The sequence below is a fragment of the Cherax quadricarinatus genome, unplaced genomic scaffold (assembly GCF_038502225.1).
Source record: "Cherax quadricarinatus isolate ZL_2023a unplaced genomic scaffold, ASM3850222v1 Contig1419, whole genome shotgun sequence".
Classification (NCBI taxonomy): Eukaryota; Metazoa; Arthropoda; class Malacostraca; order Decapoda; family Parastacidae; genus Cherax; species Cherax quadricarinatus.
The window spans coordinates 51550-74601 of NW_027196445.1; the positions used below are offsets into that span (position 1 = coordinate 51550).

Below are 23052 nucleotides of genomic sequence, written 5' to 3' on the forward strand. Positions count from 1 at the left end.
AAATTATAGGGAGCATTTCAAGGATTATATATATATGTATATATAAACATCAAATTTTGTGATTGCAGGCTTTTCATTGTTCTGGCATGTCAGAAATTAGAGACAGAGAACTACACAGAGTTACTAATAGCAGTGCTAGAGCGTCTCGAAGGAATAAATTTGTGCTGCGATAGAGTGATAAACAGAGTCACTAAACGATGTGATGAGTGCGGCAATGCTGACCAATCCAGATTCTATTCTCCATTGGGCATGAAGAATCATGAGGTAATGTATTTTTCTTTTCCAACAAACCAGCCATATCCCACTGACCTAAAAAGAAAAATGAAAGATTTTATATTTAAATTTAGTAATTTATACAGAAGGGGTTACTAGCCCCTATATTATTAACATTAATTTACAATTAAGGGCTGAACCCAAAAGGGTCATAGTGCTACAGGGAGGGATGTGTTAAAGAAGGAATATATGGACGTTAGTAGGGAGTGAGTGAGGGGCAGGAGTGTTCAAGGGTAAGGGTTATTAGTAGTAGAAGAGTAGTGTGCCACTCGACTCACTACTGGGTAGCAAGAGGCATGGAGGCATTGAGATTCAGTCTGGGGAAGGCAACAATAGCTACAGTTTTAGGGATCACTGCCCTTCAACAGCTGGACATGACCTCAAGGGGATTGACTTTACAGTAGGGTCCCTCTTATATGGCAGGTTAAGTTCCAGGCTACTGCCAGAAAGGGGAATGCCATTTTTTCCACTTAAAAATGCATGTAAATGCCAGATAACAAGTTTACACTAATGTATATTAAGTTAACAATAGAACGAAGCATTAACCCTTTGACTGTCGCAACGCCCAATCCTGAGGTGTCTCCTGGTGTCGCAAAATTTAAAAAAAAAAAAAAATTATTTTTTCTTATGAAATGATAGAGAATCTTTTCCCGATTGTAAAGACACCAAAAAAACGAAATTTGATGGAAAAATGACGGAATTACGCTCTCGCGAAGTTAGCGACCTCGGCGATATTTACAAATTGGCGATTTCGCCCACTTTGAGCCCTATTTTCGGCTAATTCCATTATTCCAGTCAACCAAACTCATAGCTATTTCTTCAGAACTCCATTTTTTTCATCGATTGAGTACAGGAAACTGCCCATTTACCGATTTCAACTACCCAATAACATGGTCAGAAATTTGCAATTTGGCCAATTTCACGAAAATTAAAAAATATGACAATTTCAAAATAAGGACCAGAATGAACAATGCAGACATTCCTGGCTCTAAAATAACATTTTCTTTGTTCATCAGTCATGTCTCCAGGCCCCTCTGATATTACTCTTGCTTTTTATTTTGAAATTTTATTCAAACAAAAAATAGAAAGATTTACTGTTATGCAGACTACTGCAATACTGTAATAATTGTAAAAATTACATCAATCCATTCATGACTGCATATTAGAATGGCTATTTGGACATTTATTGGACAATGATATCATTTGTTTACTTTTGAACATCAGCAAAAATCAAACATTTCCCGTACTTTGTGCTCCATTTCCAGGTTCTTTTTATAGTAAAATTAATCAAAATCACCTCTATTTCTATAATATAGTTTCCATTCTATCAAATGAGACCAAGAAAACGAAAATACAACCACAAATACTATAGGAAAATAGACCACAAAGTCGGCATTTTAATTAAAAAAAAAAAGCGTCGGAGTTTTTTTTTCTCATTATGCACTGCGTGCTCCAGGATTTTTTTTATATGGTGCACACTGACCACACAGACCCATTCTCTCACATGTGTGCCTACCAGCTTTCTCCTGCCTGATTTGAAGCTGCTGGAATTTATGAGTATATATACGTCAAACATGGTACCTCGTAAACGTATATATACGGCTGCGACAGTCAAAGGGTTAAAAAACAATAAATATTAAAATACACACAGTACACTCATTACTTACCTTAAAATATTTGTAGTCTTAATGTAGGGTGAAAAATGAGTAGGATTTATTTTAAGAAGGTCAGGTGTAGGAGGTATGGTAGCCAGCCAGGCCACCCCACTCACACGTAATATACTACGACATTTAAAGTGCCCCAGAGCGATAAAATGCATATACAGTACATTCACTACTTACCTTAAAATATTTGGACTTCATGTATGGTGAGAGGTGAGTAAACAAGGTAAAAGGAATAAACGAGAGAGAACAAGTAAACAAGATTATTATTATTATAATCAAAAGGAAGTGCTAAACCTACCAGGGTCATACAGCACTGCAGGGTAGGAATTGATGCAGAATCTAAGGATAAATAAGGGTGGAGAAAACAAAGGTAAAGTTAGGAGGGGCTGTGAGGAGTGCTAAAGGAAGGATTATCAAAGTTTGTGTAATAACTCAGTTGCTGTCAAAAAGTCGATGAGGGAGTCTGTCATCAAGGAGGGAAAATAAAGTAACGGGGGTAGAGCGGCAGTGACGTCAGAGGAAAATTCTGCATGCTCATTTATAGACAGGATGCAGAGGATGTAAACAGATGAACCCATTTGGTTATGGTTGATACACATTCATTTACACCTAACCTGGCCGTCTCCCACCGAGGCAGGGTGGCCCAAAAAGAAAGAAAATCCCCAAAAAGAAAATACTTTCATCATTCAACACTTTCACTCGTACATAATTACTGTTTTTGCAGAGGTGCCCAGAACACAACAGTTTCAAAGCGTATAATTATAAAGATATGCAACATATCCCTCCAAACTACCAATATCCCAAACCCCTCCTTTAACCCTTTGAGGGTCGAGAGACCCTCTCCCAAATTCGTTCTCGGGGTCGAAAAATTTTTGAAAAAAAAAAAAAAAAAAAATTCTTATGAAATGAGAGAATCTTCTTCTGATCATAATGACACCAAAAATATGAAATTTGATGAAAAACTTATGGAATTGTGCTCTTGCAAAGTTAGCGATTTTGCCTATTTTCGGCCAGATCCAATGTTGCAGTTGACTAAAATCATAGCTATTTCCCTAGAACTCCACTTGTTCTATCGATTGAGTACAAGAATCTGCCCATTTACCAATTTCAACTACCCAATAAAGTGGCCACAAATTGGCAATTTGGGCAATTTCACACAAATTTCAAAATAGGGTTCAGAATAAACAAGACAGACATTCATGGCACTAAAATAACATTTTGTCTGTTCATTAGTCATGTCTCTAGGCCCCTCTTACATTACTTTTGCTTTCCATTTTGAATTTTTATTTTCACAGAAAATAGTTTTTTCTGTTATGTATACTACTGCATCATTGTAAAAATGGTATAAATGATATCAGTGCACTTACGAAAGAATATTAGACTCACCAGTTGACGTGTATTGGACGCGTAGCTTGATTTGTTTACTCTTGAATATCACCAAAAATCGATAATTTTTGCTACTTTGAGCTCAATTTCAAGGTACTTGTCATTCTGAAACCAATCAAAATCATCTCTAATTCTGTGTAAAAATGGTATATACCGACAAGATGAAATTAAGACACATGTGCAACATCTGGGTATCTTTATTGTAGACGTTTCGCCATTCAGTGTCCTAGAATTTGTATTGATAAAGCCACTGGATGGCGAAATGTCTACAATAAAGATACCCAGATGTTGCACACGTGTCTTAATTTCATCTCTAATTCTGTAACATATCTTCCATTCTATCAAATGAGACCAAGGAAACAAGAATACAACCATAAATACCATACGAAAATTCACTAGAAAGTCACTTTTAAACCAAAAGCACAGTCAAAGTTTTTTTTTCTCATTATGCACAGCGTGCTTCAGGATTTTTTTTATACTGCACACACTGACCTCACAGACCCATTCTTTCATATGTAGGCCTGCCAGCTTTCCTTCACCAGATTTGAAGGCGCTAGAATTTAGGCGTACACGTATGTGAACAACCCTGGCTGCAATGACGTGCTTGTACGTGACCGACCCTCAAAGGGTTAAAGTGCAGGCATTGTACTTCCCATTTCCAGTACTCAAGTCCAGCTATATAAAAATAATCGGTTTCCCTGAATACCTTCACTAAATATTACCCTGCTCACTCTCCAATAGCTCATCAGGTCCCAAATACCATTCGTCTCCATTCACTCCTATCTAACAAGCATGGCTTACACATCCTTACTGGAAGTCCAAGCCCCTCACCCACAAAACCTCCTTTACCCCCTCCAACCTTTTCGATGATAACCTCTACCCCGCCTTCCTCACCCTACAGATTTATACACTCTCCATGTCATTCTACTTTGAGCCATTCTCTCTAAATGACCAAACCAACTGAACAACCCCTCTTCAGCCCTATGACTAATACTTTTATTAACTCCACACCTTCTCCTAATTTCCACACTTCAAATTCTCTGCATAATATTTACACCACACATTGCCCTTAGACAGGACATCTCCACTGCCTCCTCGTTGCAGCATTTACAACCCAAGCTTCACACCCATATAAGAGTGTTGGTACCACTATACTTTCATACATTCCCTTCTTTGCCTCCAGAGATAATTTTTTTTTGTCTACACATATACCTCAGTGCACCACTCACCTTTTTTCCTTCAATTCTATGGTTAACTTCATCCTTCATAAATCCATCCACTGACACGTCAACTCCCAAATATCTGAAAACATTCACTTCTTCCATACTCCTCCTCTCCAATTTGATATCAAATATTTAAATCATTTGATACCCTCATCACCTTACTCTTTTCTATGTTCACTTTCAACTTTCTATATACACACACTCCCAAACTTGTCCACTAATCTTTGCAAATTTTCTTTAGAATCTCCCATAAGCACAGTATCATCAGCAAAAAGTAACTGTGTCAGTTCCCATTTTGTATTTGATTCCCCATAATTTAATCTCAACCCTCTCCCCAACACCCTAGCATTTACTTCTTTTACAACCCCATCTATAAATATATTAAACAACCATGGTGACATAACACATCCCTGTCTAAGACCTACCTTTACCGGGAAGTAGTCTCCCTCTCTTCTACACACCCTAACCTGAGCCTCACTATCCTCATAAAAACTCTTTATGGCATTTAGTAACTTACTACCTATTCCATATATGTACTTGCAACATCTGCCACATTGCTCCCCTATCCACTCTCTCATATGCCTTTTCTAAATCCATAAATGCAATGAAAACTTCCCTACCTTTTTCTAAATACTGTTTACATATATGCACTACATATATGTTTTCATAATATATGCATTACGTAGAATGAAAGGGGGTAAAGCAGCTGGAACTGATGGGATCATGACAGAAATGTTAAAAGCAGGGGGGGATATAGTGTTGGAGTGGTTGGTACTTTTGTTTAATAAATGTATGAAAGAGGAGAAGGTACTTAGGGATTGGCGGAGAGCATGTATAGTCCCTTTATATAAAGGGAAAGGGGACAAAAGAGACTGTAAAAATTATAGAGGAATAAGTTTACTGAGTATACCAGGAAAAGTGTACGGTAGGGTTATAATTGAAAGAATTAGAGGTAAGACAGAATGTAGGATTGCGGATGAGCAAGGAGGTTTCAGAGTGGGTAGGGGATGTGTAGATCAAGTGTTTACATTGAAGCACATATGTGAACAGTATTTAGATAAAGGTAGGGAAGTTTTTATTGCATTTATGGATTTAGAAAAAGCATATGAGTGGATAGAGGAGCAATGTGGCAGATGTTGCAAGTATATGGAATAGGTGGTAAGTTATTAAATGCTGTAAAGAGTTTTTATGAGGATAGTGAGGCTCAGGTTAGGGTGTGTAGAAGAGAGGGAGACTACTTCCCGGTAAAAGTAGGTCTTAGACAGGGGTTGTAAAGGAAGTAAATGCTAGGGTGTTCGGGAGAGGGGTGGGATTAAATTTTGGGGAATCAAATTCAAAATGGGAATTGACACAGTTACTTTTTGCTGATGATACTGTGCTTATGGGAGATTCTAAATTAAAATTGCAAAGGTTAGTGGATGAGTTTGGGAATGTGTGTAAAGGTAGAAAGTTGAAAGTGAACATAGAAAAGAGTAAGGTAATGAGGGTATCAAATGATTTAGATAAAGAAAAACTGGATATCAATTTGGGGAGGAGGAGTATGGAAGAAGTGAATGTTTTCAGATACTTGGGAGTTGACGTGTCAGCGGATGGATTTATGAAGGATGAGGTTAATCATAGAATTGATGAGGGAAAAAAGGCGAGTGGTGCGTTCAGGTATATTTTTTTTTTCAATAAACCGGCCGTATCCCACCAAGGCAGGGTGGCCCAAAAAGAAAAATGAAAGTTTCTCTTTTTAAATTTAGTAATTTATACGGGAGAAGGGGTTACTAGCCCCTTGCTCCTGGCATTTTAGTCGCCTCTTACAACACGCATGGCTTACGGAGGAAGAATTCTGTTCCACTTCCCCATGGAGATAAGAGGAAATAAACAACAACAAGAACTAGAAAGAAAATAGAAGAAAACCCAGAGGGATGTGTATATATACATATATATGCTTGTACATGCATGTGTAGTGTGACCTAAGTGTAAGTAGAAGTAACAAGACGTACCTGAAATCTTGCATGTTTATGAGACAGAAAAAAAGGACACCAGCAATCCTACCATCATGTAAAACAATTACAGGCTTTCGTTTTACACTCACTTGGCAGGACGGTAGTACCTCCCTGGCCGGTTGCTGTCTACCAACCTACAGGTATATGTGGAGTCAAAAAATGTTATCTATGGAGGCAAAGAAGGGAATGTATGAAAGTATAGTAGTACCAACACTCTTATATGGGTGTGAAGCTTGGGTGGTAAATGCAGCAGCGAGGAGACGGTTGGAGGCAGTGGAAATGTCCTGTTTAAGGGCAATGTGTGGTGTAAATATTATGCAGAAAATTCGGAGTGTGGAAATTAGGAAAAGGTGTGGAGTTAATAAAAGTATTAGTCAGAGGGCAGAAGAGGGGTTGTTGAGGTGGTTTGGTCATTTAGAGAGAATGGATCAAAGAAGAATGACATGGAAAGCATATAAATCTATAGGGGAAGGAAGGAGGGGTAGGGGTCGTCCTCGAAAGGGTTGGAGAGAGGGGGTAAAGGAGGTTTTGTGGGCAAGGGGCTTGCACTTCCAGCAAGTGTGCATGAGCGTGTTAGATAGGAGTGAATGGAGACGAATGGTACTTGGGACCTGACGATCTGTTGGAGTGTGAGCAGGGTAATATTTAGTGAAGGGATTCAGGGAAACCGGTTATTTTCATATAGTCGGACTTGAGTCCTGGAAATGGGAAGTACAATGCCTGCACTTTAAAGGAGGGGTTTGGGATATTGGCAGTTTGGAGGGATATGTTGTGTATCTTTATATATGTATGCTTCTAAACTGTTGTATTCTGAGCACCTCTGCAAAAACAGTGATAATGTGCGAGTGTGGTGAAAGTGTCAAATGATGATGAAAGTATTTTCTTTTTGGGGATTTTCTTTCTTTTTTGGGTCACCCTGCCTCGGTGGGAGACGGCCGACTTGTTGAAAAAAAAAAAAAAAAAAAATATGCTTCAATGTAAACACTTGAGCTACACATCCCCTACCCACTCTAAAACCTCCTTGCTCATCCGCAATCTTACTCTCCGTCTTGCCTCTAATTCTTTCAATAAAAACCCTACCATACACTTTTCCTGGTATATTCAGTAAACTTTTTTTTTTTTTTTTTTTTTTTTGAACAAGTCTGCCGTCTCCCACCGAGGCAGGGTGACCTAAAGAAAGAAAATCCCCGAAAAGAAAATACATTCATCATTCAACACTTTCACCACACTCACACATTATCACTGCTTTTGCAGAGGTGCTCAGAATACAACAGTTTAGAAGTATATACGTATAAAGATACACAACATATCCCTCCAAACTGCCAATATCCCAAACCCCTCCTTTAAAGTGCAGGCATTGTACTTCCCATTTCCAGGACTCAAGTCCGACTATATGAAAATAACCGGTTTCCCTGAATCCCTTCACTAAATATTACCCTGCTCACACTCCAACAGATCGTCAGTAAACGTATTCCTCTATAATTTTTTATAATATCTTTTGTCCCTCTTCCCTTTATATAAAGGAATTATACATGCTCTGTGCCAATCCCTAGGTACCTTCCCCTCTTTCATACATTTATTAAACAAAAATATCAACCACTCCAACACTATATTCCCCCAGCTTTTAACATTTCTGTCATGATCCCATCAGTTCCAGTGGCTTTACTCCCTTTCATTCTTATGTTTTATTTTCTTCATGTAGGTTTGTTTCTTCCAGCTTGATATATATCTGGCACGTCCTATGTAGCTGTTCTCATCTTTTTTTTTTTTCAATGAATCTGCTGTATCCCACCAAGGCAGGTCGACCTAAAAAGAAAAATGAAAGATTTTTTCTTTAAATTTAGTAATATGTATATCCAGGAGAAGGGGCCACTAGCCTCTTGCTCCTGGCATTTTAGTCGCTTCATACTACACACATGGCTTACAGAGGAAGAATTCTTTTCCACTTCCCGATGGATATAAGGGGTAATAAAGAAGAACAAGAACTATTAAGAAAAAAAAAAAAAAAAAACAGATGGGTATGTAAATATATATGCATGTACATGTATGTGTAGTGTGACTTAAGTTTAAGTAGAAATAGCAAGATACATGTATACCTGATCAGTCATGATGTTGCTGTATTTCTGTTGAAACAATTTTTCTAGCAGTTTACTATCCTTAGTCAATAGCTTAAATGAAAGTACATTACACATTTACAAATGTATAACTCAGCCCTAGAAACCCAACTGTACCTATTTTCATTGTACCTGCCTTATACTGCTGAATCTTAAAAAGTATTAAATCTTTTTGTTGAATAGGGTGACTCGATTTTAAGCTCTGTGGTAAAAATGAAGCATCCAGTGACTGTCATCAACTACATCATTGAAAAAATCAGCCATTCCCCAAGTGATGTTCAACGCATTTTTGACAACTCTAGTATCGACATTTACTATTGTTCTCAGATATACTACCCAAACTTGTCAAGGTAAGTTTATGTATGTGACACTAGGAAAATTTGTATTGTGTGTGTGTAGTAAGTTCTAGCAGTACAGTATGTATTTTTGATAATAAAAAGTTGTTCACTCTACAGGTGTATATTAATTGTTTATATCTTAACCATGGTACAAGAAAATGAACAAGTATTTTCAATTTTTTTTTTTTTTTAACATTTTAAGATGCAAAATGACTACTGTGAAAAAATAGCGACCTCTCAGGCACTTTTGTGATTTCTTAGTTCCTTGATAATGTGAGAAATCACAAAAGCCCTTGGAAATTCACTTTTTTCATAGTGGTTATTTTGCATATTGTGGCATCACCTGTTTATTGTGATCTTAATGCATGGCTTGAGATGAATGTTCATGCTATCCTTTTACAGAACTGTACTATCTCTACCCACCTGTCTTACATAGGCATTGTATTAATTCTCACTGTGTTATTGAAGACTCCATGCTTATCAGTGATTAACACTGCCACTTCATCCATCTCTGTACAGTGGACCCCCGCATAACGATTACCTCCGAATGTGACCAATTATGTAAGTGTATTTATGTAAGTGCGTTTGTACGTGTATGTTTGGGGGTCTGAAATGGACTAATCTACTTCACAATATTTCTTATGGGAACAAATTCGGTCAGTACTGGCACCTGAACATACTTCTGGAGTGAAAAAATATCGTTAACCGGGGGTCCACTGTATTATTATTATTATAATCAAAAAGAAGTGCTAAGCCACAAGGGCTATACAGCATCCATCTCTGTAATTTCTTGTACAGTACTGTGTTTGTTGATAGGCTCTTAACCCTTTCACTGTCTGAAGCCCTGAAATAAAAGTACTCGCATTTAATAAAAAAAAAAATTTCTGAAATGGTCGAGAATCTCTTTATGGAAGTAATGACACCCAAAGTATGAAAACTGATGAAAAAATTATGGAATTACAGAGGGACAAAGTTAGTAATGTGGGCACAACTTACACATCTGTGATTTCACCCACTTTGAGTCTTATTTTAAGCCAATTCCATTGCTTAATTCAGCCAAATTTTTAGCCATTTCACTAGTATGCCTCCTGTTCAATCGAACGAGCATAAGAAACCTCCAATTAAACGAACAAAACTGCCTCAAGTGCATGGAAGTTGGTAATTTGGCCAGTTTTACGTAAAATTAAAAAAAATTCTAATTTAAAACAGAGTTCAAAATAAAGACACGCATTCCATGCACTAAAACATTTCATCTGTTCGTTAATCATGTCCCCAGGCCTTTCCGGTATTACACTTGCCTTCCATTTTGAACTCTATTACACAAAAAAAAAAAATGAATATTTACCCTATTTCACGGATAATAAAATATAACCAGGAATGATTGGTCATGGTTTGCAGTGTCAGTAATTGAATCAGACCTAGTAAAAGCAACTCAAAAAACAGACCAAGGGGTGTAGTTAAGGCCTTACCTGTCTGCAGGAAAATCTGCAAAACTAAAATATTTCTGCTAATTTGAAGCCGATTTCAAGCTACTTCCATCCTTGGAGCCAACCAGAATCATCTCTATTCCAGTAGTTTGTTGTCCATTCTGTCAAATGATACCAAGAAACAGTCAGTAAAGCCATAAAACCCACCCTAGAAAACCACTTCAAAGTTGCTATTGTAAACCAAGCACAAGGTCAGAGTTTTGGTTTTCCCATCATGCACTGCATGGGGCAGGATTTTTTTTTTTATACTGTGCATACTTGCTGCACAGACCCATTCTCTCATATCTAGACCAAAATTTACTGCTCTCAGCTTAGCTGAGTGAGTTGAGCTCAGTTGAGACATAGATCTATGCCAAGGACAGTGAAAGGTTTATTCTGTTTGTCAGTCTTCATGTTAATTACTCCTCTGGCTCTTGTAAATTGTATGTAGGATATACAGTAAACCTTCAATATAATGAACTTTTAAAATTACAAAATCCTTTAGTTAATGGTACATGTACTTTTAACTCATTTATTTTCAATGTTTATTGAAGTGGTATTTTTGTGCACTTATTTACTCTTTTTTAACATTCTTATATAATGGACATCACCTATTAATTCATCTTATTGAGTGTTTGCTGTAACTTTTTACTTTTGATATTCATAATTCAAGCAGTGTCTGACAAAATTTGATTTCTTAAAGATCTTTTTGACTTGTACAGGTTTATGGTATATCCTCAAACAACCTGCAGCCAAGGCAACTCCCTGGTCACTCAGCTAACTATAGGCCAGACCCACTGATACTTAACCTTTAAGCTGCCGATGATGTAAATATGTGCCATCTGGGGAAATGCAGCTGATGTATATTTATGCCAAAATTCTAGGACCTACAAAATGGTCCCAATTGGCCTGGTTAGGACTACGTCAGAGAAAATAGATGTGCACAAAATGAAACTATGTGTGTTACTTGCAGGGCATTGTGGGAGCCAGTAAATGCCATTTAAATTTGTTTAGTGTGATTAAACAATAAATATAAGTGAAATATGAAAACATGGATGTAGGTATAAAATATATGATCCAGAAAAAATTGGGGAAAATGTAAAAAGTCATAAAATTTTACATAGCAACAACTTTCTTGCAGTGGCAGGCACAAATTGCCATAAAGCTTTCGTCAACGTCACCTTCAAACCTTCACATCTCCGTAAGTAATAACCAGCTTTCACTCATTCTCGTCTTATTTCACTTCTAAAAATCAGAGAATTTTTTGGCATGAGTAGTAGGTTGGTAGACAGCAACCACCCAGGGAAGTACTACCGTCCTGCCAGATGACTGTGAAACAAAAACCTGTAACTGTTTTGCATGATGGTAGGATTGCTGGTTTCTTTTTCTGGCTCATAAACACGCTAGATAACAGGGATATCTTGCTACTCCTACTTACACTTTGGTCACACTTCACAGACACGCACATGCATATATATATACATACATCTAGGTTTTTCTCCTTTTTCTAAATAGCTCTTGTTCTTCTTTATTTCTTCTATTGTCCATGGGGAAGTGGAAAAGAATCTTTCCTCCGTAAGCCATGCGTGTCGTATGAGGCGACTAAAATGCCGGGAGCAATGGGCTAGTAACCCCTTCTCCTGTAGACATTTACTAAAAAAGAGAAGAAGAAAAACTTTATAAAACTGGGATGCTTAAATGTGTGTGGATGTAGTGCAGATGACAAGAAACAGATGATTGCTGATGTTATGAATGAAAAGAAGTTGGATGTCCTGGCCCTAAGCGAAACAAAGCTGAAGGGGGTAGGAGAGTTTCAGTGGGGGGAAATAAATGGGATTAAATCTGGAGTATCTGAGAGAGTTAGAGCAAAGGAAGGGGTAGCAGTAATGTTAAATGATCAGTTATGGAAGGAGAAAAGAGAATATGAATGTGTAAATTCAAGAATTATGTGGATTAAAGTAAAGGTTGGATGCGAGAAGTGGGTCATAATAAGCGTGTATGCACCTGGAGAAGAGAGGAATGCAGAGGAGAGAGAGAGATTTTGGGAGATGTTAAGTGAATGTATAGGAGCCTTTGAACCAAGTGAGAGAGTAATTGTGGTAGGGGGACCTGAATGCTAAAGTAGGAGAAACTTTTAGAGAGGGTGTGGTAGGTAAGTTTGGGGTGCCAGGTGTAAATGATAATGGGAGCCCTTTGATTGAACTTTGTATAGAAAGGGGTTTAGTTATAGGTAATACACATTTTAAGAAAAAGAGGATAAATAAGTATACAAGATATGATGTAGGGCGAAATGACAGTAGTTTGTTGGATTATGTATTGGTAGATAAAAGACTGTTGAGTAGACTTCAGGATGTACATGTTTATAGAGGGGCCACAGATATATCAGATCACTTTCTAGTTGTAGCTACACTGAGTAAAAGGTAGATGGGATACAAGGAGAATAGAAGCATCAGGGAAGAGAGAGGTGAAGGTTTATAAACTAAAAGAGGAGGCAGTTAGGGTAAGATATAAACAGCTATTGGAGGATAGATGGGCTAATGAGAGCATAGGCAATGGGATCGAAGAGGTATGGGGTAGGTTTAAAAATGTAGTGTTACAGTGTTCAGCAGAAGTTTGTGGTTACAGGAAAGTGGGTGCGGGAGGGAAGAGGAGCGATTGGTGGAATGATGATGTAAAGAGAGTAGTAAGGGAGAAAAAGTTAGCATATGAGAAGTTTTTACAAAGTAGAAGTGATGCAAGGAGGGAAGAGTATATGGAGAAAAAGAGAGAGGTTAAGAGAGTGGTGAAGCAATGTAAAAAGAGAGCAAATGAGAGAGTGGGTGAGATGTTATCAACAAATTTTGTTGAAAATAAGAAAAAGTTTTGGAGTGAGATTAACAAGTTAAGAAAGCCTAGAGAACAAATGGATTTGTCAGTTAAAAATAGGAGAGGAGAGTTATTAAATGGAGAGTTAGAGGTATTGGGAAGATGGAGGGAATATTTTGAGGAATTGTTAAATGTTGATGAAGATAGGGAAGCTGTGATTTCATGTATAGGGCAAGGAGGAATAACATCTTGTAGGAGTGAGGAAGAGCCAGTTGTGAGTGTGGGGGAAGTTCGTGAGGCAGTAGGTAAAATGAAAGGGGGTAAGGCAGCCGGGATTGATGGGATAAAGATAGAAATGTTAAAAGCAGGTGGGGATATAGTTTTGGAGTGGTTGGTGCAATTATTTAATAAATGTATGGAAGAGGGTAAGGTACCTAGGGATTGGCAGAGAGCATGCATAGTTCCTTTGTATAAAGGCAAAGGGGATAAAAGAGAGTGCAAAAATTATAGGGGGATAAGTCTGTTGAGTATAACTGGTAAAGTGTATGGTAGAGTTATAATTGAAAGAATTAAGAGTAAGACGGAGAATAGGATAGCAGATGAACAAGGAGGCTTTAGGAAAGGTAGGGGGTGTGTGGACCAGGTGTTTACAGTGAAACATATAAGTGAACAGTATTTAGATAAGGCTAAAGAGGTCTTTGTGGCATTTATGGATTTGGAAAAGGCGTATGACAGGGTGGATAGGGGGGCAATGTGGCAGATGTTGCAAGTGTATGGTGTAGGAGGTAGGTTACTGAAAGCAGTGAAGAGTTTTTACGAGGATAGTGAAGCTCAAGTTAGAGTATGTAGGAAAGAGGGAAATTTTTTCCCAGTAAAAGTAGGCCTTAGACAAGGATGTGTGATGTCACCGTGGTTGTTTAATATATTTATAGATGGGGTTGTAAGAGAAGTAAATGCGAGGGTCTTGGCAAGAGGCGTGGAGTTAAAAGATAAAGAATCACACACAAAGTGGGAGTTGTCACAGCTGCTCTTTGCTGATGACACTGTGCTCTTGGGAGATTCTGAAGAGAAGTTGCAGAGATTGGTGGATGAATTCGGTAGGGTGTGCAAAAGAAGAAAATTAAAGGTGAATACAGGAAAGAGTAAGGTTATGAGGATAACAAAAAGATTAGGTGATGAAAGATTGAATATCAGATTGGAGGGAGAGAGTATGGAGGAGGTGAACGTATTCATATATTTGGGAGTGGACGTGTCAGCGGATGGGTCTATGAAAGATGAGGTGAATCATAGAATTGATGAGGGAAAAAGAGTGAGTGGTGCACTTAGGAGTCTGTGGAGACAAAGAACTTTGTCCTTGGAGGCAAAGAGGGGAATGTATGAGAGTATAGTTTTACCAACGCTCTTATATGGGTGTGAAGCGTGGGTGATGAATGTTGCAGCGAGGAGAAGGCTGGAGGCAGTGGAGATGTCATGTCTGAGGGCAATGTGTGGTGTGAATATAATGCAGAGAATTCGTAGTTTGGAAGTTAGGAGGTGCGGGATTACCAAAACTGTTGTCCAGAGGGCTGAGGAAGGGTTGTTGAGGTGGTTCGGACATGTAGAGAGAATGGAGCGAAACAGAATGACTTCAAGAGTGTATCAGTCTGTAGTGGAAGGAAGGCGGGGTAGGGGTCGGCCTAGGAAAGGTTGGAGGGAGGGGGTAAAGGAGGTTTTGTGTGCGAGGGGCTTGGACTTCCAGCAGGCATGCGTGAGCGTGTTTGATAGGAGTGAATGGAGACAAATGGTTTTTAATACTTGACGTGCTGTTGGAGTGTGAGCAAAGTAACATTTATGAAGGGATTCAGGGAAACCGGCAGGCCGGACTTGAGTCCTGGAGATGGGAAGTACAGTGCCTGCACTCTGAAGGAGGGGTGTTAATGTTGCAGTTTAAAAACTGTAGTGTAAAGCACCCTTCTGGCAAGACAGTGATGGAGTGAATGATGGTGAAAGTTTTTCTTTTTCGGGCCACCCTGCCTTGGTGGGAATCGGCCAGTGTGATAAAAAAAAATTTTTTAAGTTGCTGGCACTGAGAACGTTCATTTTAGAACCTTCGGCAGTTTAAGGGTTAACCTGACTGACCACACAATGTACATATATCATCCACTATACCATGTTGAGGTAGTGTCTAGCTCTAACCTCTTCCGTTTTTCTGTATTTGTACATTAATCATTTTCTTTTTGTAAACTACATTTTTTTTATCCTTATTTTACAGGTTTTTGTGAATATCTGCTGGATGACTGTTAAGTTGAAGAGACTAAAATATAGTAAGGATTACTGTAAAATGGTGGTTTTGCTAAATGAATGGGAGGATTTGATAATTTGCTCACTATTATTATTCAGTTTTCCACTACAGTAATATACTTATTAGCTGATATGGTGGACCTGTGCATAATTATATACTCCAAGACAAAGGTCAAGATGTACTATCCAAAATCTTTGCACAAAAAGATTAGTAACTGATTACATTAATAGTACACAATATTGAATAATACCTGTGCAATACTTGAGTATCCTTATTGATGAATTGTTTTGCTTGTCAGCAGGCTTCTTCAGTCAGATACAAAGGTGTCTTGAATATTGGAAGCAGCAGTAGTAGTGGAGAGGTAAATAGGCAATTCCCCACCCTTGAAGTAATTTTGAAGTGGTTAGTTCCTCAGCCTTGGTAAGTAGTCAGTGCCATAGTTTTGATCATTGAATCATGGCTCTAGAGCAGAACACTTGCCAAGTATGAGGGACTAACCATCTCAAAATTAGCTCAAGGCTGAGGGACTGATCACCTCATATTTACCACTTCACTGCTAATGCTGTCTCTAATATTTAATCACCTCTGTATAGACTGAAGAAGCCTGGTGAGCAGGGAAGATGTTTACACAGTAAAGATACCCAACTGTTGCACATGTATCTCTCTCGTCTAGTAATTGACTGTTTTCTGGTTTTATTTTCACTGATTACATTGGTAAGAGCATGGCAATATACCTTGTCATAGATCATGCATTTATATGGAGAATGTTTCAGCATACTTCCACACCTGGTGGAAAATATTACTGGAGGCTTCTTTTAAGTAATTGGGAATATTTTATTCTGTGTAATATAAGTTTAATCTAGTGAAGGATGCTAATTAGTTTTACCATACCTTGTTATAGTGTATCTATACCTATTTTTCTGTTGTGGTAATGTATATTATGTGCATATGAGGCTGAGTTGCCAAACAAACCAACTTGTATATTTTTAATTTATGGGTTAATATATATATATATTCATGTTTATATAAATTTTATTTGGTACCAAAACAAACTGGGTAACTTTACCTTGTTATAATTTATATAACTGGCTATAGCTTACTGTATATTAAAGTACTGTAATTAGTTTCCATATTTTCATTGGATAATGTTCACAGCAGATGTCTAGTATCAATACAAGTTTCATTCAGATTAATGTATGCCCTAATTTAATAGTGTATTTTGTTAGAATTTAACACTACCTTTGCAGATCAAACAAAATGATACCTAAATTAAACGGGCATCATGAAATAACTTGCCAGTTTTACCCTCATTTGGTATAGCCTTTTAAGTTTCATCAAAATGTATTGCATGTTAGTGGCTTTCTTTTGTGCCTAACCATATTTTATTACATGTAAACTACATTATTTTGTATACTGCAGAAAAGAAAGAAATTGTTTGTCAGAGCAGCAATGTTTTTTATTAGTGACATGTATAAAATCCAGTACAGTATTATGCAAAATGTATGGGGGTATGACAGTGTAATCAATGAAATACTGTACTATTCATATTGTATATACCATCTTGTATTATAATTTATAATTAAAATCATGAGGGAGTGCTAAACCTGTAGGATTATACAGTCCATGTGGGGGGGAGGGGATGGAAGGTATTCAGGGAACTGGAACACAAGATCCAATTCCCTAGATCAAGAGCCCCTCACCCTCATCAAGGAACCTTCCTTGAGGGATTGTATTTTAATGATTATTAAAATTGTCATTGAATTTTGTCAAGTTGCAGTAAATTGTCATTACATATATATTTCAACACGCCAACTGTCTCCCACCGAGGCAGTTTTGTACATCTGAACACCATCCTCATCTTAATAGTCTGTGTTGTGTGTACTATTATATATTTAAATTTGGCATGGCATAACTAATTGCTAAAGAAGTGCATTTTGACTAATGCACAAGTGCATCAAACATTCCCTTGAAAATGGGTAATGGTATGGATGAGGTGCGCTTAAATTTTTTAATAAGTCATATTTCTTGTTACTGATTTTCATAAACGTTATTAGTTTTTGTTATTCATGTGTTTTAGTACCAAGCTAAAGGTAGTTGGCCTAACAGCAAATTGTGGGATGATTGTTGCTCTAATTATATAATGCTTTTCCTACTCATCAAAACAAGACTGACATTAATCACTTTTTTCAGCTTCACTATACAATATTTAATCTCTTAAAATATTTCATTTGTGTATCATTTGAATTGACTTAATGCAATACCAATAGTTTACTAAGGCTGATGATGTACAGTGTCGGCAATAATAAAATGAACATGTAAAATAGTTCCAAAAGGCTTAGAGACCAATGAAATTTCTTGCCACCAAATACAAAGGGTCCTCAGCTTACAATATTCAGACTTTATTTTGCTTTCTTGACACTGTTAGAATTACCTAAATTATAATAATAGTATGAGCTGTGGGGAGGGATGTGCAAAGGTTAGTGGAGGTGGGAGTTAGTGCAAGCGTAGGATATACTCAGCAAAATACATTTATAGTTCAGCTTTACCAAATGTTTTCATACTGTGTGCGTGTGCTCATTTTGTACATGCATTGAGTTTGCATTCATTTGGTTGAGATTGGTCAGTAACTTGAAATTTAATATTTACAATTTTCTCAAGGTTGAATTAATTTATTTTTTTTTTACCAAATGCATTTGTACTTTTTGCATGTTCATTTTATGCAAGTAGAGAGAGCTCTCGTTTGTTTGATCAGGAGTGGTCAACAACTGTAGATTTGGTATAAGAAGAGGGGAGCATAGGGGTAATCCTCCTGATCCATGCTAGGCAGGTTCTTGGAAAATCATAAAGCAAACTATATACTGTATAGTTCTGATACTTCTTGCTTTCTATTTTGTGGAACTTAATGTAATATCATTATATTCCAAATTCGTTAAAGTACTTTCATAAAATATACAATGTTAGGTAAAAAGACACAAGTGCAACCGATGTGACATTTTATTGTGGCAACATTTAGCTCTCCAGGAGCTTTATCAAGCTGTAACAACTTGACAAAGCTCCTGGAGAGGGAAAAGCAACCACAGAATGTCACATTAGTTGCACTTGGCAGAATTACCAACAATGTTAGGTAAAAGGGCACAACATTAAGAGAATAGGTGCTTAATGTTGAAAAATACACTTGGCAGGAGTTGTAGGCAGCATATTTGTTTACACTGCCTTCCTCACCTCCCTGCTGGACCTGTATGAGACATTTTCAGGCTTAGCACTTGATTATATTAGCATTATTATTGGACCTGTATGAGCAGAATAGCAAGAACTCCTCCTCTCCCCCTCCCCATCTGCTGCCTGCCCTGCATGACAGCAGGAATTCATGCCATACCCTGTCATACAGTTGTTTTCACCACTACTTCCTGCACTTTACACTGTACCTAGACACCTGAAACCCTTACCATTAAGGGAGAGAATGAGCTTACATAAAGGTTCTTAAGTTAGATACAATGCAAGAGAGGGTGGAGGTAATTATTATTATAATCAAAAAGAAGCGCTAAGCCACAAGGACTATACAGAGGGTGGAGGTAAGAATTAGAGGATGGACAGTCTAGTTGCTGTTGGCAGCTACACATTTGTGCTGTGCTGTTACTGCAGTATACTCTGTTTATTAAGCAGGCCAACACTACAATAAACAATATTTATTACTATTGTAAATGACAATACAGTACTGATGTAAAATATTGGTAAATATTCTTTGTTCAAAAATACAGTTCACCAAAAATCTGCACTTGAGAATCTTATGACATTTTAGTCAGTCCTGGATCACTGTCAAGTCAACTTTACAATACAGCCTCTCTTCACTTAGCGACACATTTACCAACAACTCAAGACTTACGACGGGCTCTGACCAACATGCATATATAATGTATATTAGAGCTATTTCCTCTATTTTGTTGAATACAATATAGACAGTATACTACTGTATAAACATTAAAGAATATACCAGAAATGTTATAAATGGTGCAAAGGCAACATTAAAACAATACAGAAAATGGTTGACAGAAACCCACTACCATTATGGTATGCACCTCACTTAGTGACGAATTTGTTTACCGACATGGTCTTAGGAACAGAACTCGGTTAAGTGAGCAGAGGCTATATTATGGCTTGGGAACACAAGTCCTGATTGTAACATGGGTGTCTTTGAGAAAACAGGTTCTGAAAAATTGAATTGTGATGAAATTTTCAGGAACACATTAACCTAAGTGGAGGGTCTATTGTATTCCAAATCCAACCAGAATTAGATTAATTGAATAAGCTTTTTAGAAAGCAGAGAGACTGGCTGATCCATGTTTGTTTAGTACTTACTTGTAAATTAAATATTATTATAATAATCAAAAAGAAGCGCTAAGCCACGTAAATTAAATAATTTAGAAAGGATGTATTTTTTTTTTTTATTAACTGGGAGAAAACTGACCAATTCATATATTTTCTTATACAGTTTAGTCGTGTCTTGGTACGTTCTAAAAATAAGGTTGTATTATTTGATAAATTTGCATGTCAACAATTATTATAAACTAAAAAGCAGCGCTGTATAGCCCTTGTGGCTTAGCGCTTCTTTTTGATTATAATAATAATATAAACCAAAAAGATTCATATTCTTGTCAACTAATAAATATTTTCCATTGTTATTTTTCTTTGTATTCATTTCTTATGAGATTCTGAGGTAGGTTTACAGTTGATAGTTCAATCTGAAGGTATCAAATACCACATGAATATGTAATGTATAGTAAGTGATGTACAATATTAGGGCTTTCAGAATAAAAATTTAAAACATTGTGGGCATTAACTGCAAAGTATTTACTCTCCCCATCCTTTGCATGTTCTTTCCATTTAAAAGAGTACAAATATATTTTAGTGTAAATTTTCAAACTCAAGTTATATAAATTATCTAACCCTTACTCATGGTATGTCATGTGAAACAAACTCCAATGTGTTTGAAAGTGCAATGACGATAGTACTGTTACTGTACTTGAAACTAAAGATGCACAAATATAACTGACCTCTTATTTTTTTTTATCATACAGTGGAAGATTTTCTTTATATACCATTATTTTTTTATAATTATAGTTAGGAGAAGCACTAAACCCACAGGGGTCATACAGTGCCTCAGACATTGGAAGCAATCAGGTTTGATGCAAGCAGAGTGCAAGTCCAATTCCCTGAATCAAGAGCCACTCACCAGCAAAGAATCTCCCTTAAAGTAATGGTGCTAATAATATTGGGAAATAATAATGGAGGCGTCTTGATGACAGTGAGGTGCTGTTTTAGTCGAGGCTTTGAATCTATTCTCCCTTTCCTTGGCTCAAACCTGATTGCCTTCCCTTTCTATAGCTCCTATATGACCCCTCAGGATTAATTTCTCCTCCCTGTCCTTTATGAATGTAATAAAGGAGACACTTGATAGGTTGAAAAACATGTTTTGGGATAAGTCAATGTGTGACATTTAAAAATGAGCACAAATGGAAATTAGTATCTGGTGCAGTTTTGAATTAAACCAAATGAATACCTGACCATTTATGTATGACAAGGTTGTGTGTGCTAGTGGAGTCTACTATCTTGCATGGCAATCAAATTATAGGATTGTTGCTTGGAATTTCTGAGGTACAGTAATTGTTCTAGCTATATTTCATGTTACACTGCTTATGCAATAAAATACAATTAAGTTGTATGATCTTTGTTTTGACCAAATATGTCCCCAAATGGCTTTTGACAAGTCATGTCTGTTCTTCCCTGCTTCCATGGGTGAAAGGTTCACACTTGCTCTAATTCCATTCTCATACCACAGTGTACAACTGGTAGGTCTAAGTCCTCCAAAGGTGTTGGGTATGCAGCAGTTTTTCTGGACAAAATTATATGAGGTCACTTACTAGACTTGGCCAGTATTTTCACAGTTGAGTCATATGCAATTCTCATGGCCGTCTTACGCATTGCATCAATGCCTACTGTCATTTGTAGTCGATTTCCATTGTCCTATGTACGTATATGGCTTTAGTTATACTGCATTTCTAGTAAATAAAGACTGTTTTCTGCTGCCTAACAGGCAGACTCTGCAACTTGGACTGAAGTTCATGACTTTGTTGTCACCACTCTAACACTTAATCTTCCCTAGTAGCTGACAGCCCCACCTTTGACACAGACTCCCTCTTTGACTTTGACAGCACCAGATTTATTACAGAACCTTTGATTATACGTTCTTTAGCACTCCTCACCGTCCTTACAAACTCGACCTCTGTTATACTCTCCACCCTTGCTAGTTTCAGATCAAGCATACTGCACAGTCCAGACACCCTACTCTACAGCACTGTATGACCCTATGGGTTTAGCACTTAGTTTGTAATAATAATAATCATGCCTCCCTTATTTTGCACAGGTGTTCCTTTCCCAGACTATTTTGCAGCAATTTCTCTACAATTTCACAACTGTTGGCAACAACAGTGGTTTAAGTTGCTCCACAAAATATTGCATTCTGTTGAACCATGTTTGGGTTTCTAGCCATCATCTTACCACACGAGTCTCACTCATGGGTATCTCATGGAAATGTGCTCAGCACCTCTCTGAGAACTGCCATGTAATGTTGTCAGTTCACTCTCCCTCAATAGGTTGCCCTATCAGTGGGTACACAGGAATCTCTTCTGATGTCTCCATTGCCCCCAACAGGTTTAGTCTACCTGACCTCACTAGAAAGTCCAACCTTTGATGCAGACACCCTCTGGCTTTTTAACAGAAACTAACTTGTTGCACTCTCCACTAGCCCTGCTAAATCTACTCCTTGCACACTCTTACCTCTGCATATTCCTTCTTGACCACATTCCCACCCTACAGTGCTGTATGACCCTTTGTGGTTTAGCACTTGGTTTGGTTATATCATCTTCCAATGACAAACATTTTATTGTGAAGAAATTTTACTCATCTGTTTGTAGTTGTAGGGATCAAGTCTCCATTTCTGGTCTTGCCTTTTTTAACTAACCATTACCAGATTTGCTCCCTCCTTACCTCATTGGTTTTATTATACTTTTTAAAGCTATGTATGGAGGCTGCCTCCATCATTTTTTTTTTATCCAAGTTATTCCATTCCCTAATCACCTTGAGCATATCGAAAAAAATTTTGACGTCCCTGTTATTCATTTGTGTCCTTGTGTACCCATTATCTGTCTTGAATAGTCTATCTCTGTATCCAACCCGTCCTCTTAATAACTATGTCAATTTTTCACATTAGCATTAAAGTGCAATTCTAAGTTAGGTTACAATGGAAAAAGTATAAATACAAGATAAAAGTTGCAGCACTGTATGACCCTTGTGGGTTTAGTGCTTAGTTCTGATAATAATAAGATAAAAGACGATAAGGTCTGCTGTGCAAACAGAAAACGAGTACTCACTGCGTGTAGCTGATGTCAGTCATTTCAACTGTTTTTATAACAGTACCCATGATGTCTATGGGTGAGAGGTGCAGCACTGTA

The 23052-nt window shown here is 37.4% G+C and overlaps 1 protein-coding gene across 4 annotated transcripts in view; it reads left to right on the forward strand.

Annotated features, from left to right (window-relative positions):
* LOC128699442 (uncharacterized) overlaps positions 1-21261 on the forward strand; it is a 69603-nt gene extending 48342 nt beyond the window's left edge. For 3 of the 4 annotated variants that reach the window (XR_011391331.1, XR_011391330.1, XR_011391332.1), the window contains 4 exons: positions 69-264; positions 8838-9004; positions 11181-11659; positions 15515-21261. Coding sequence is in view for 1 of the 4 variants with exons in the window: in XM_070080992.1 (XP_069937093.1) it covers positions 69-264; positions 8838-9004; positions 15515-15524 (373 nt within the window). In the remaining 3 variants the exon portion in view is untranslated. The remainder of the gene's footprint in view (positions 1-68; positions 265-8837; positions 9005-11180; positions 11660-15514) is intronic. The other variant, XM_070080992.1, reaches the window with a different exon arrangement.
* Positions 21262-23052: the final 1791 nt, after the last annotated feature.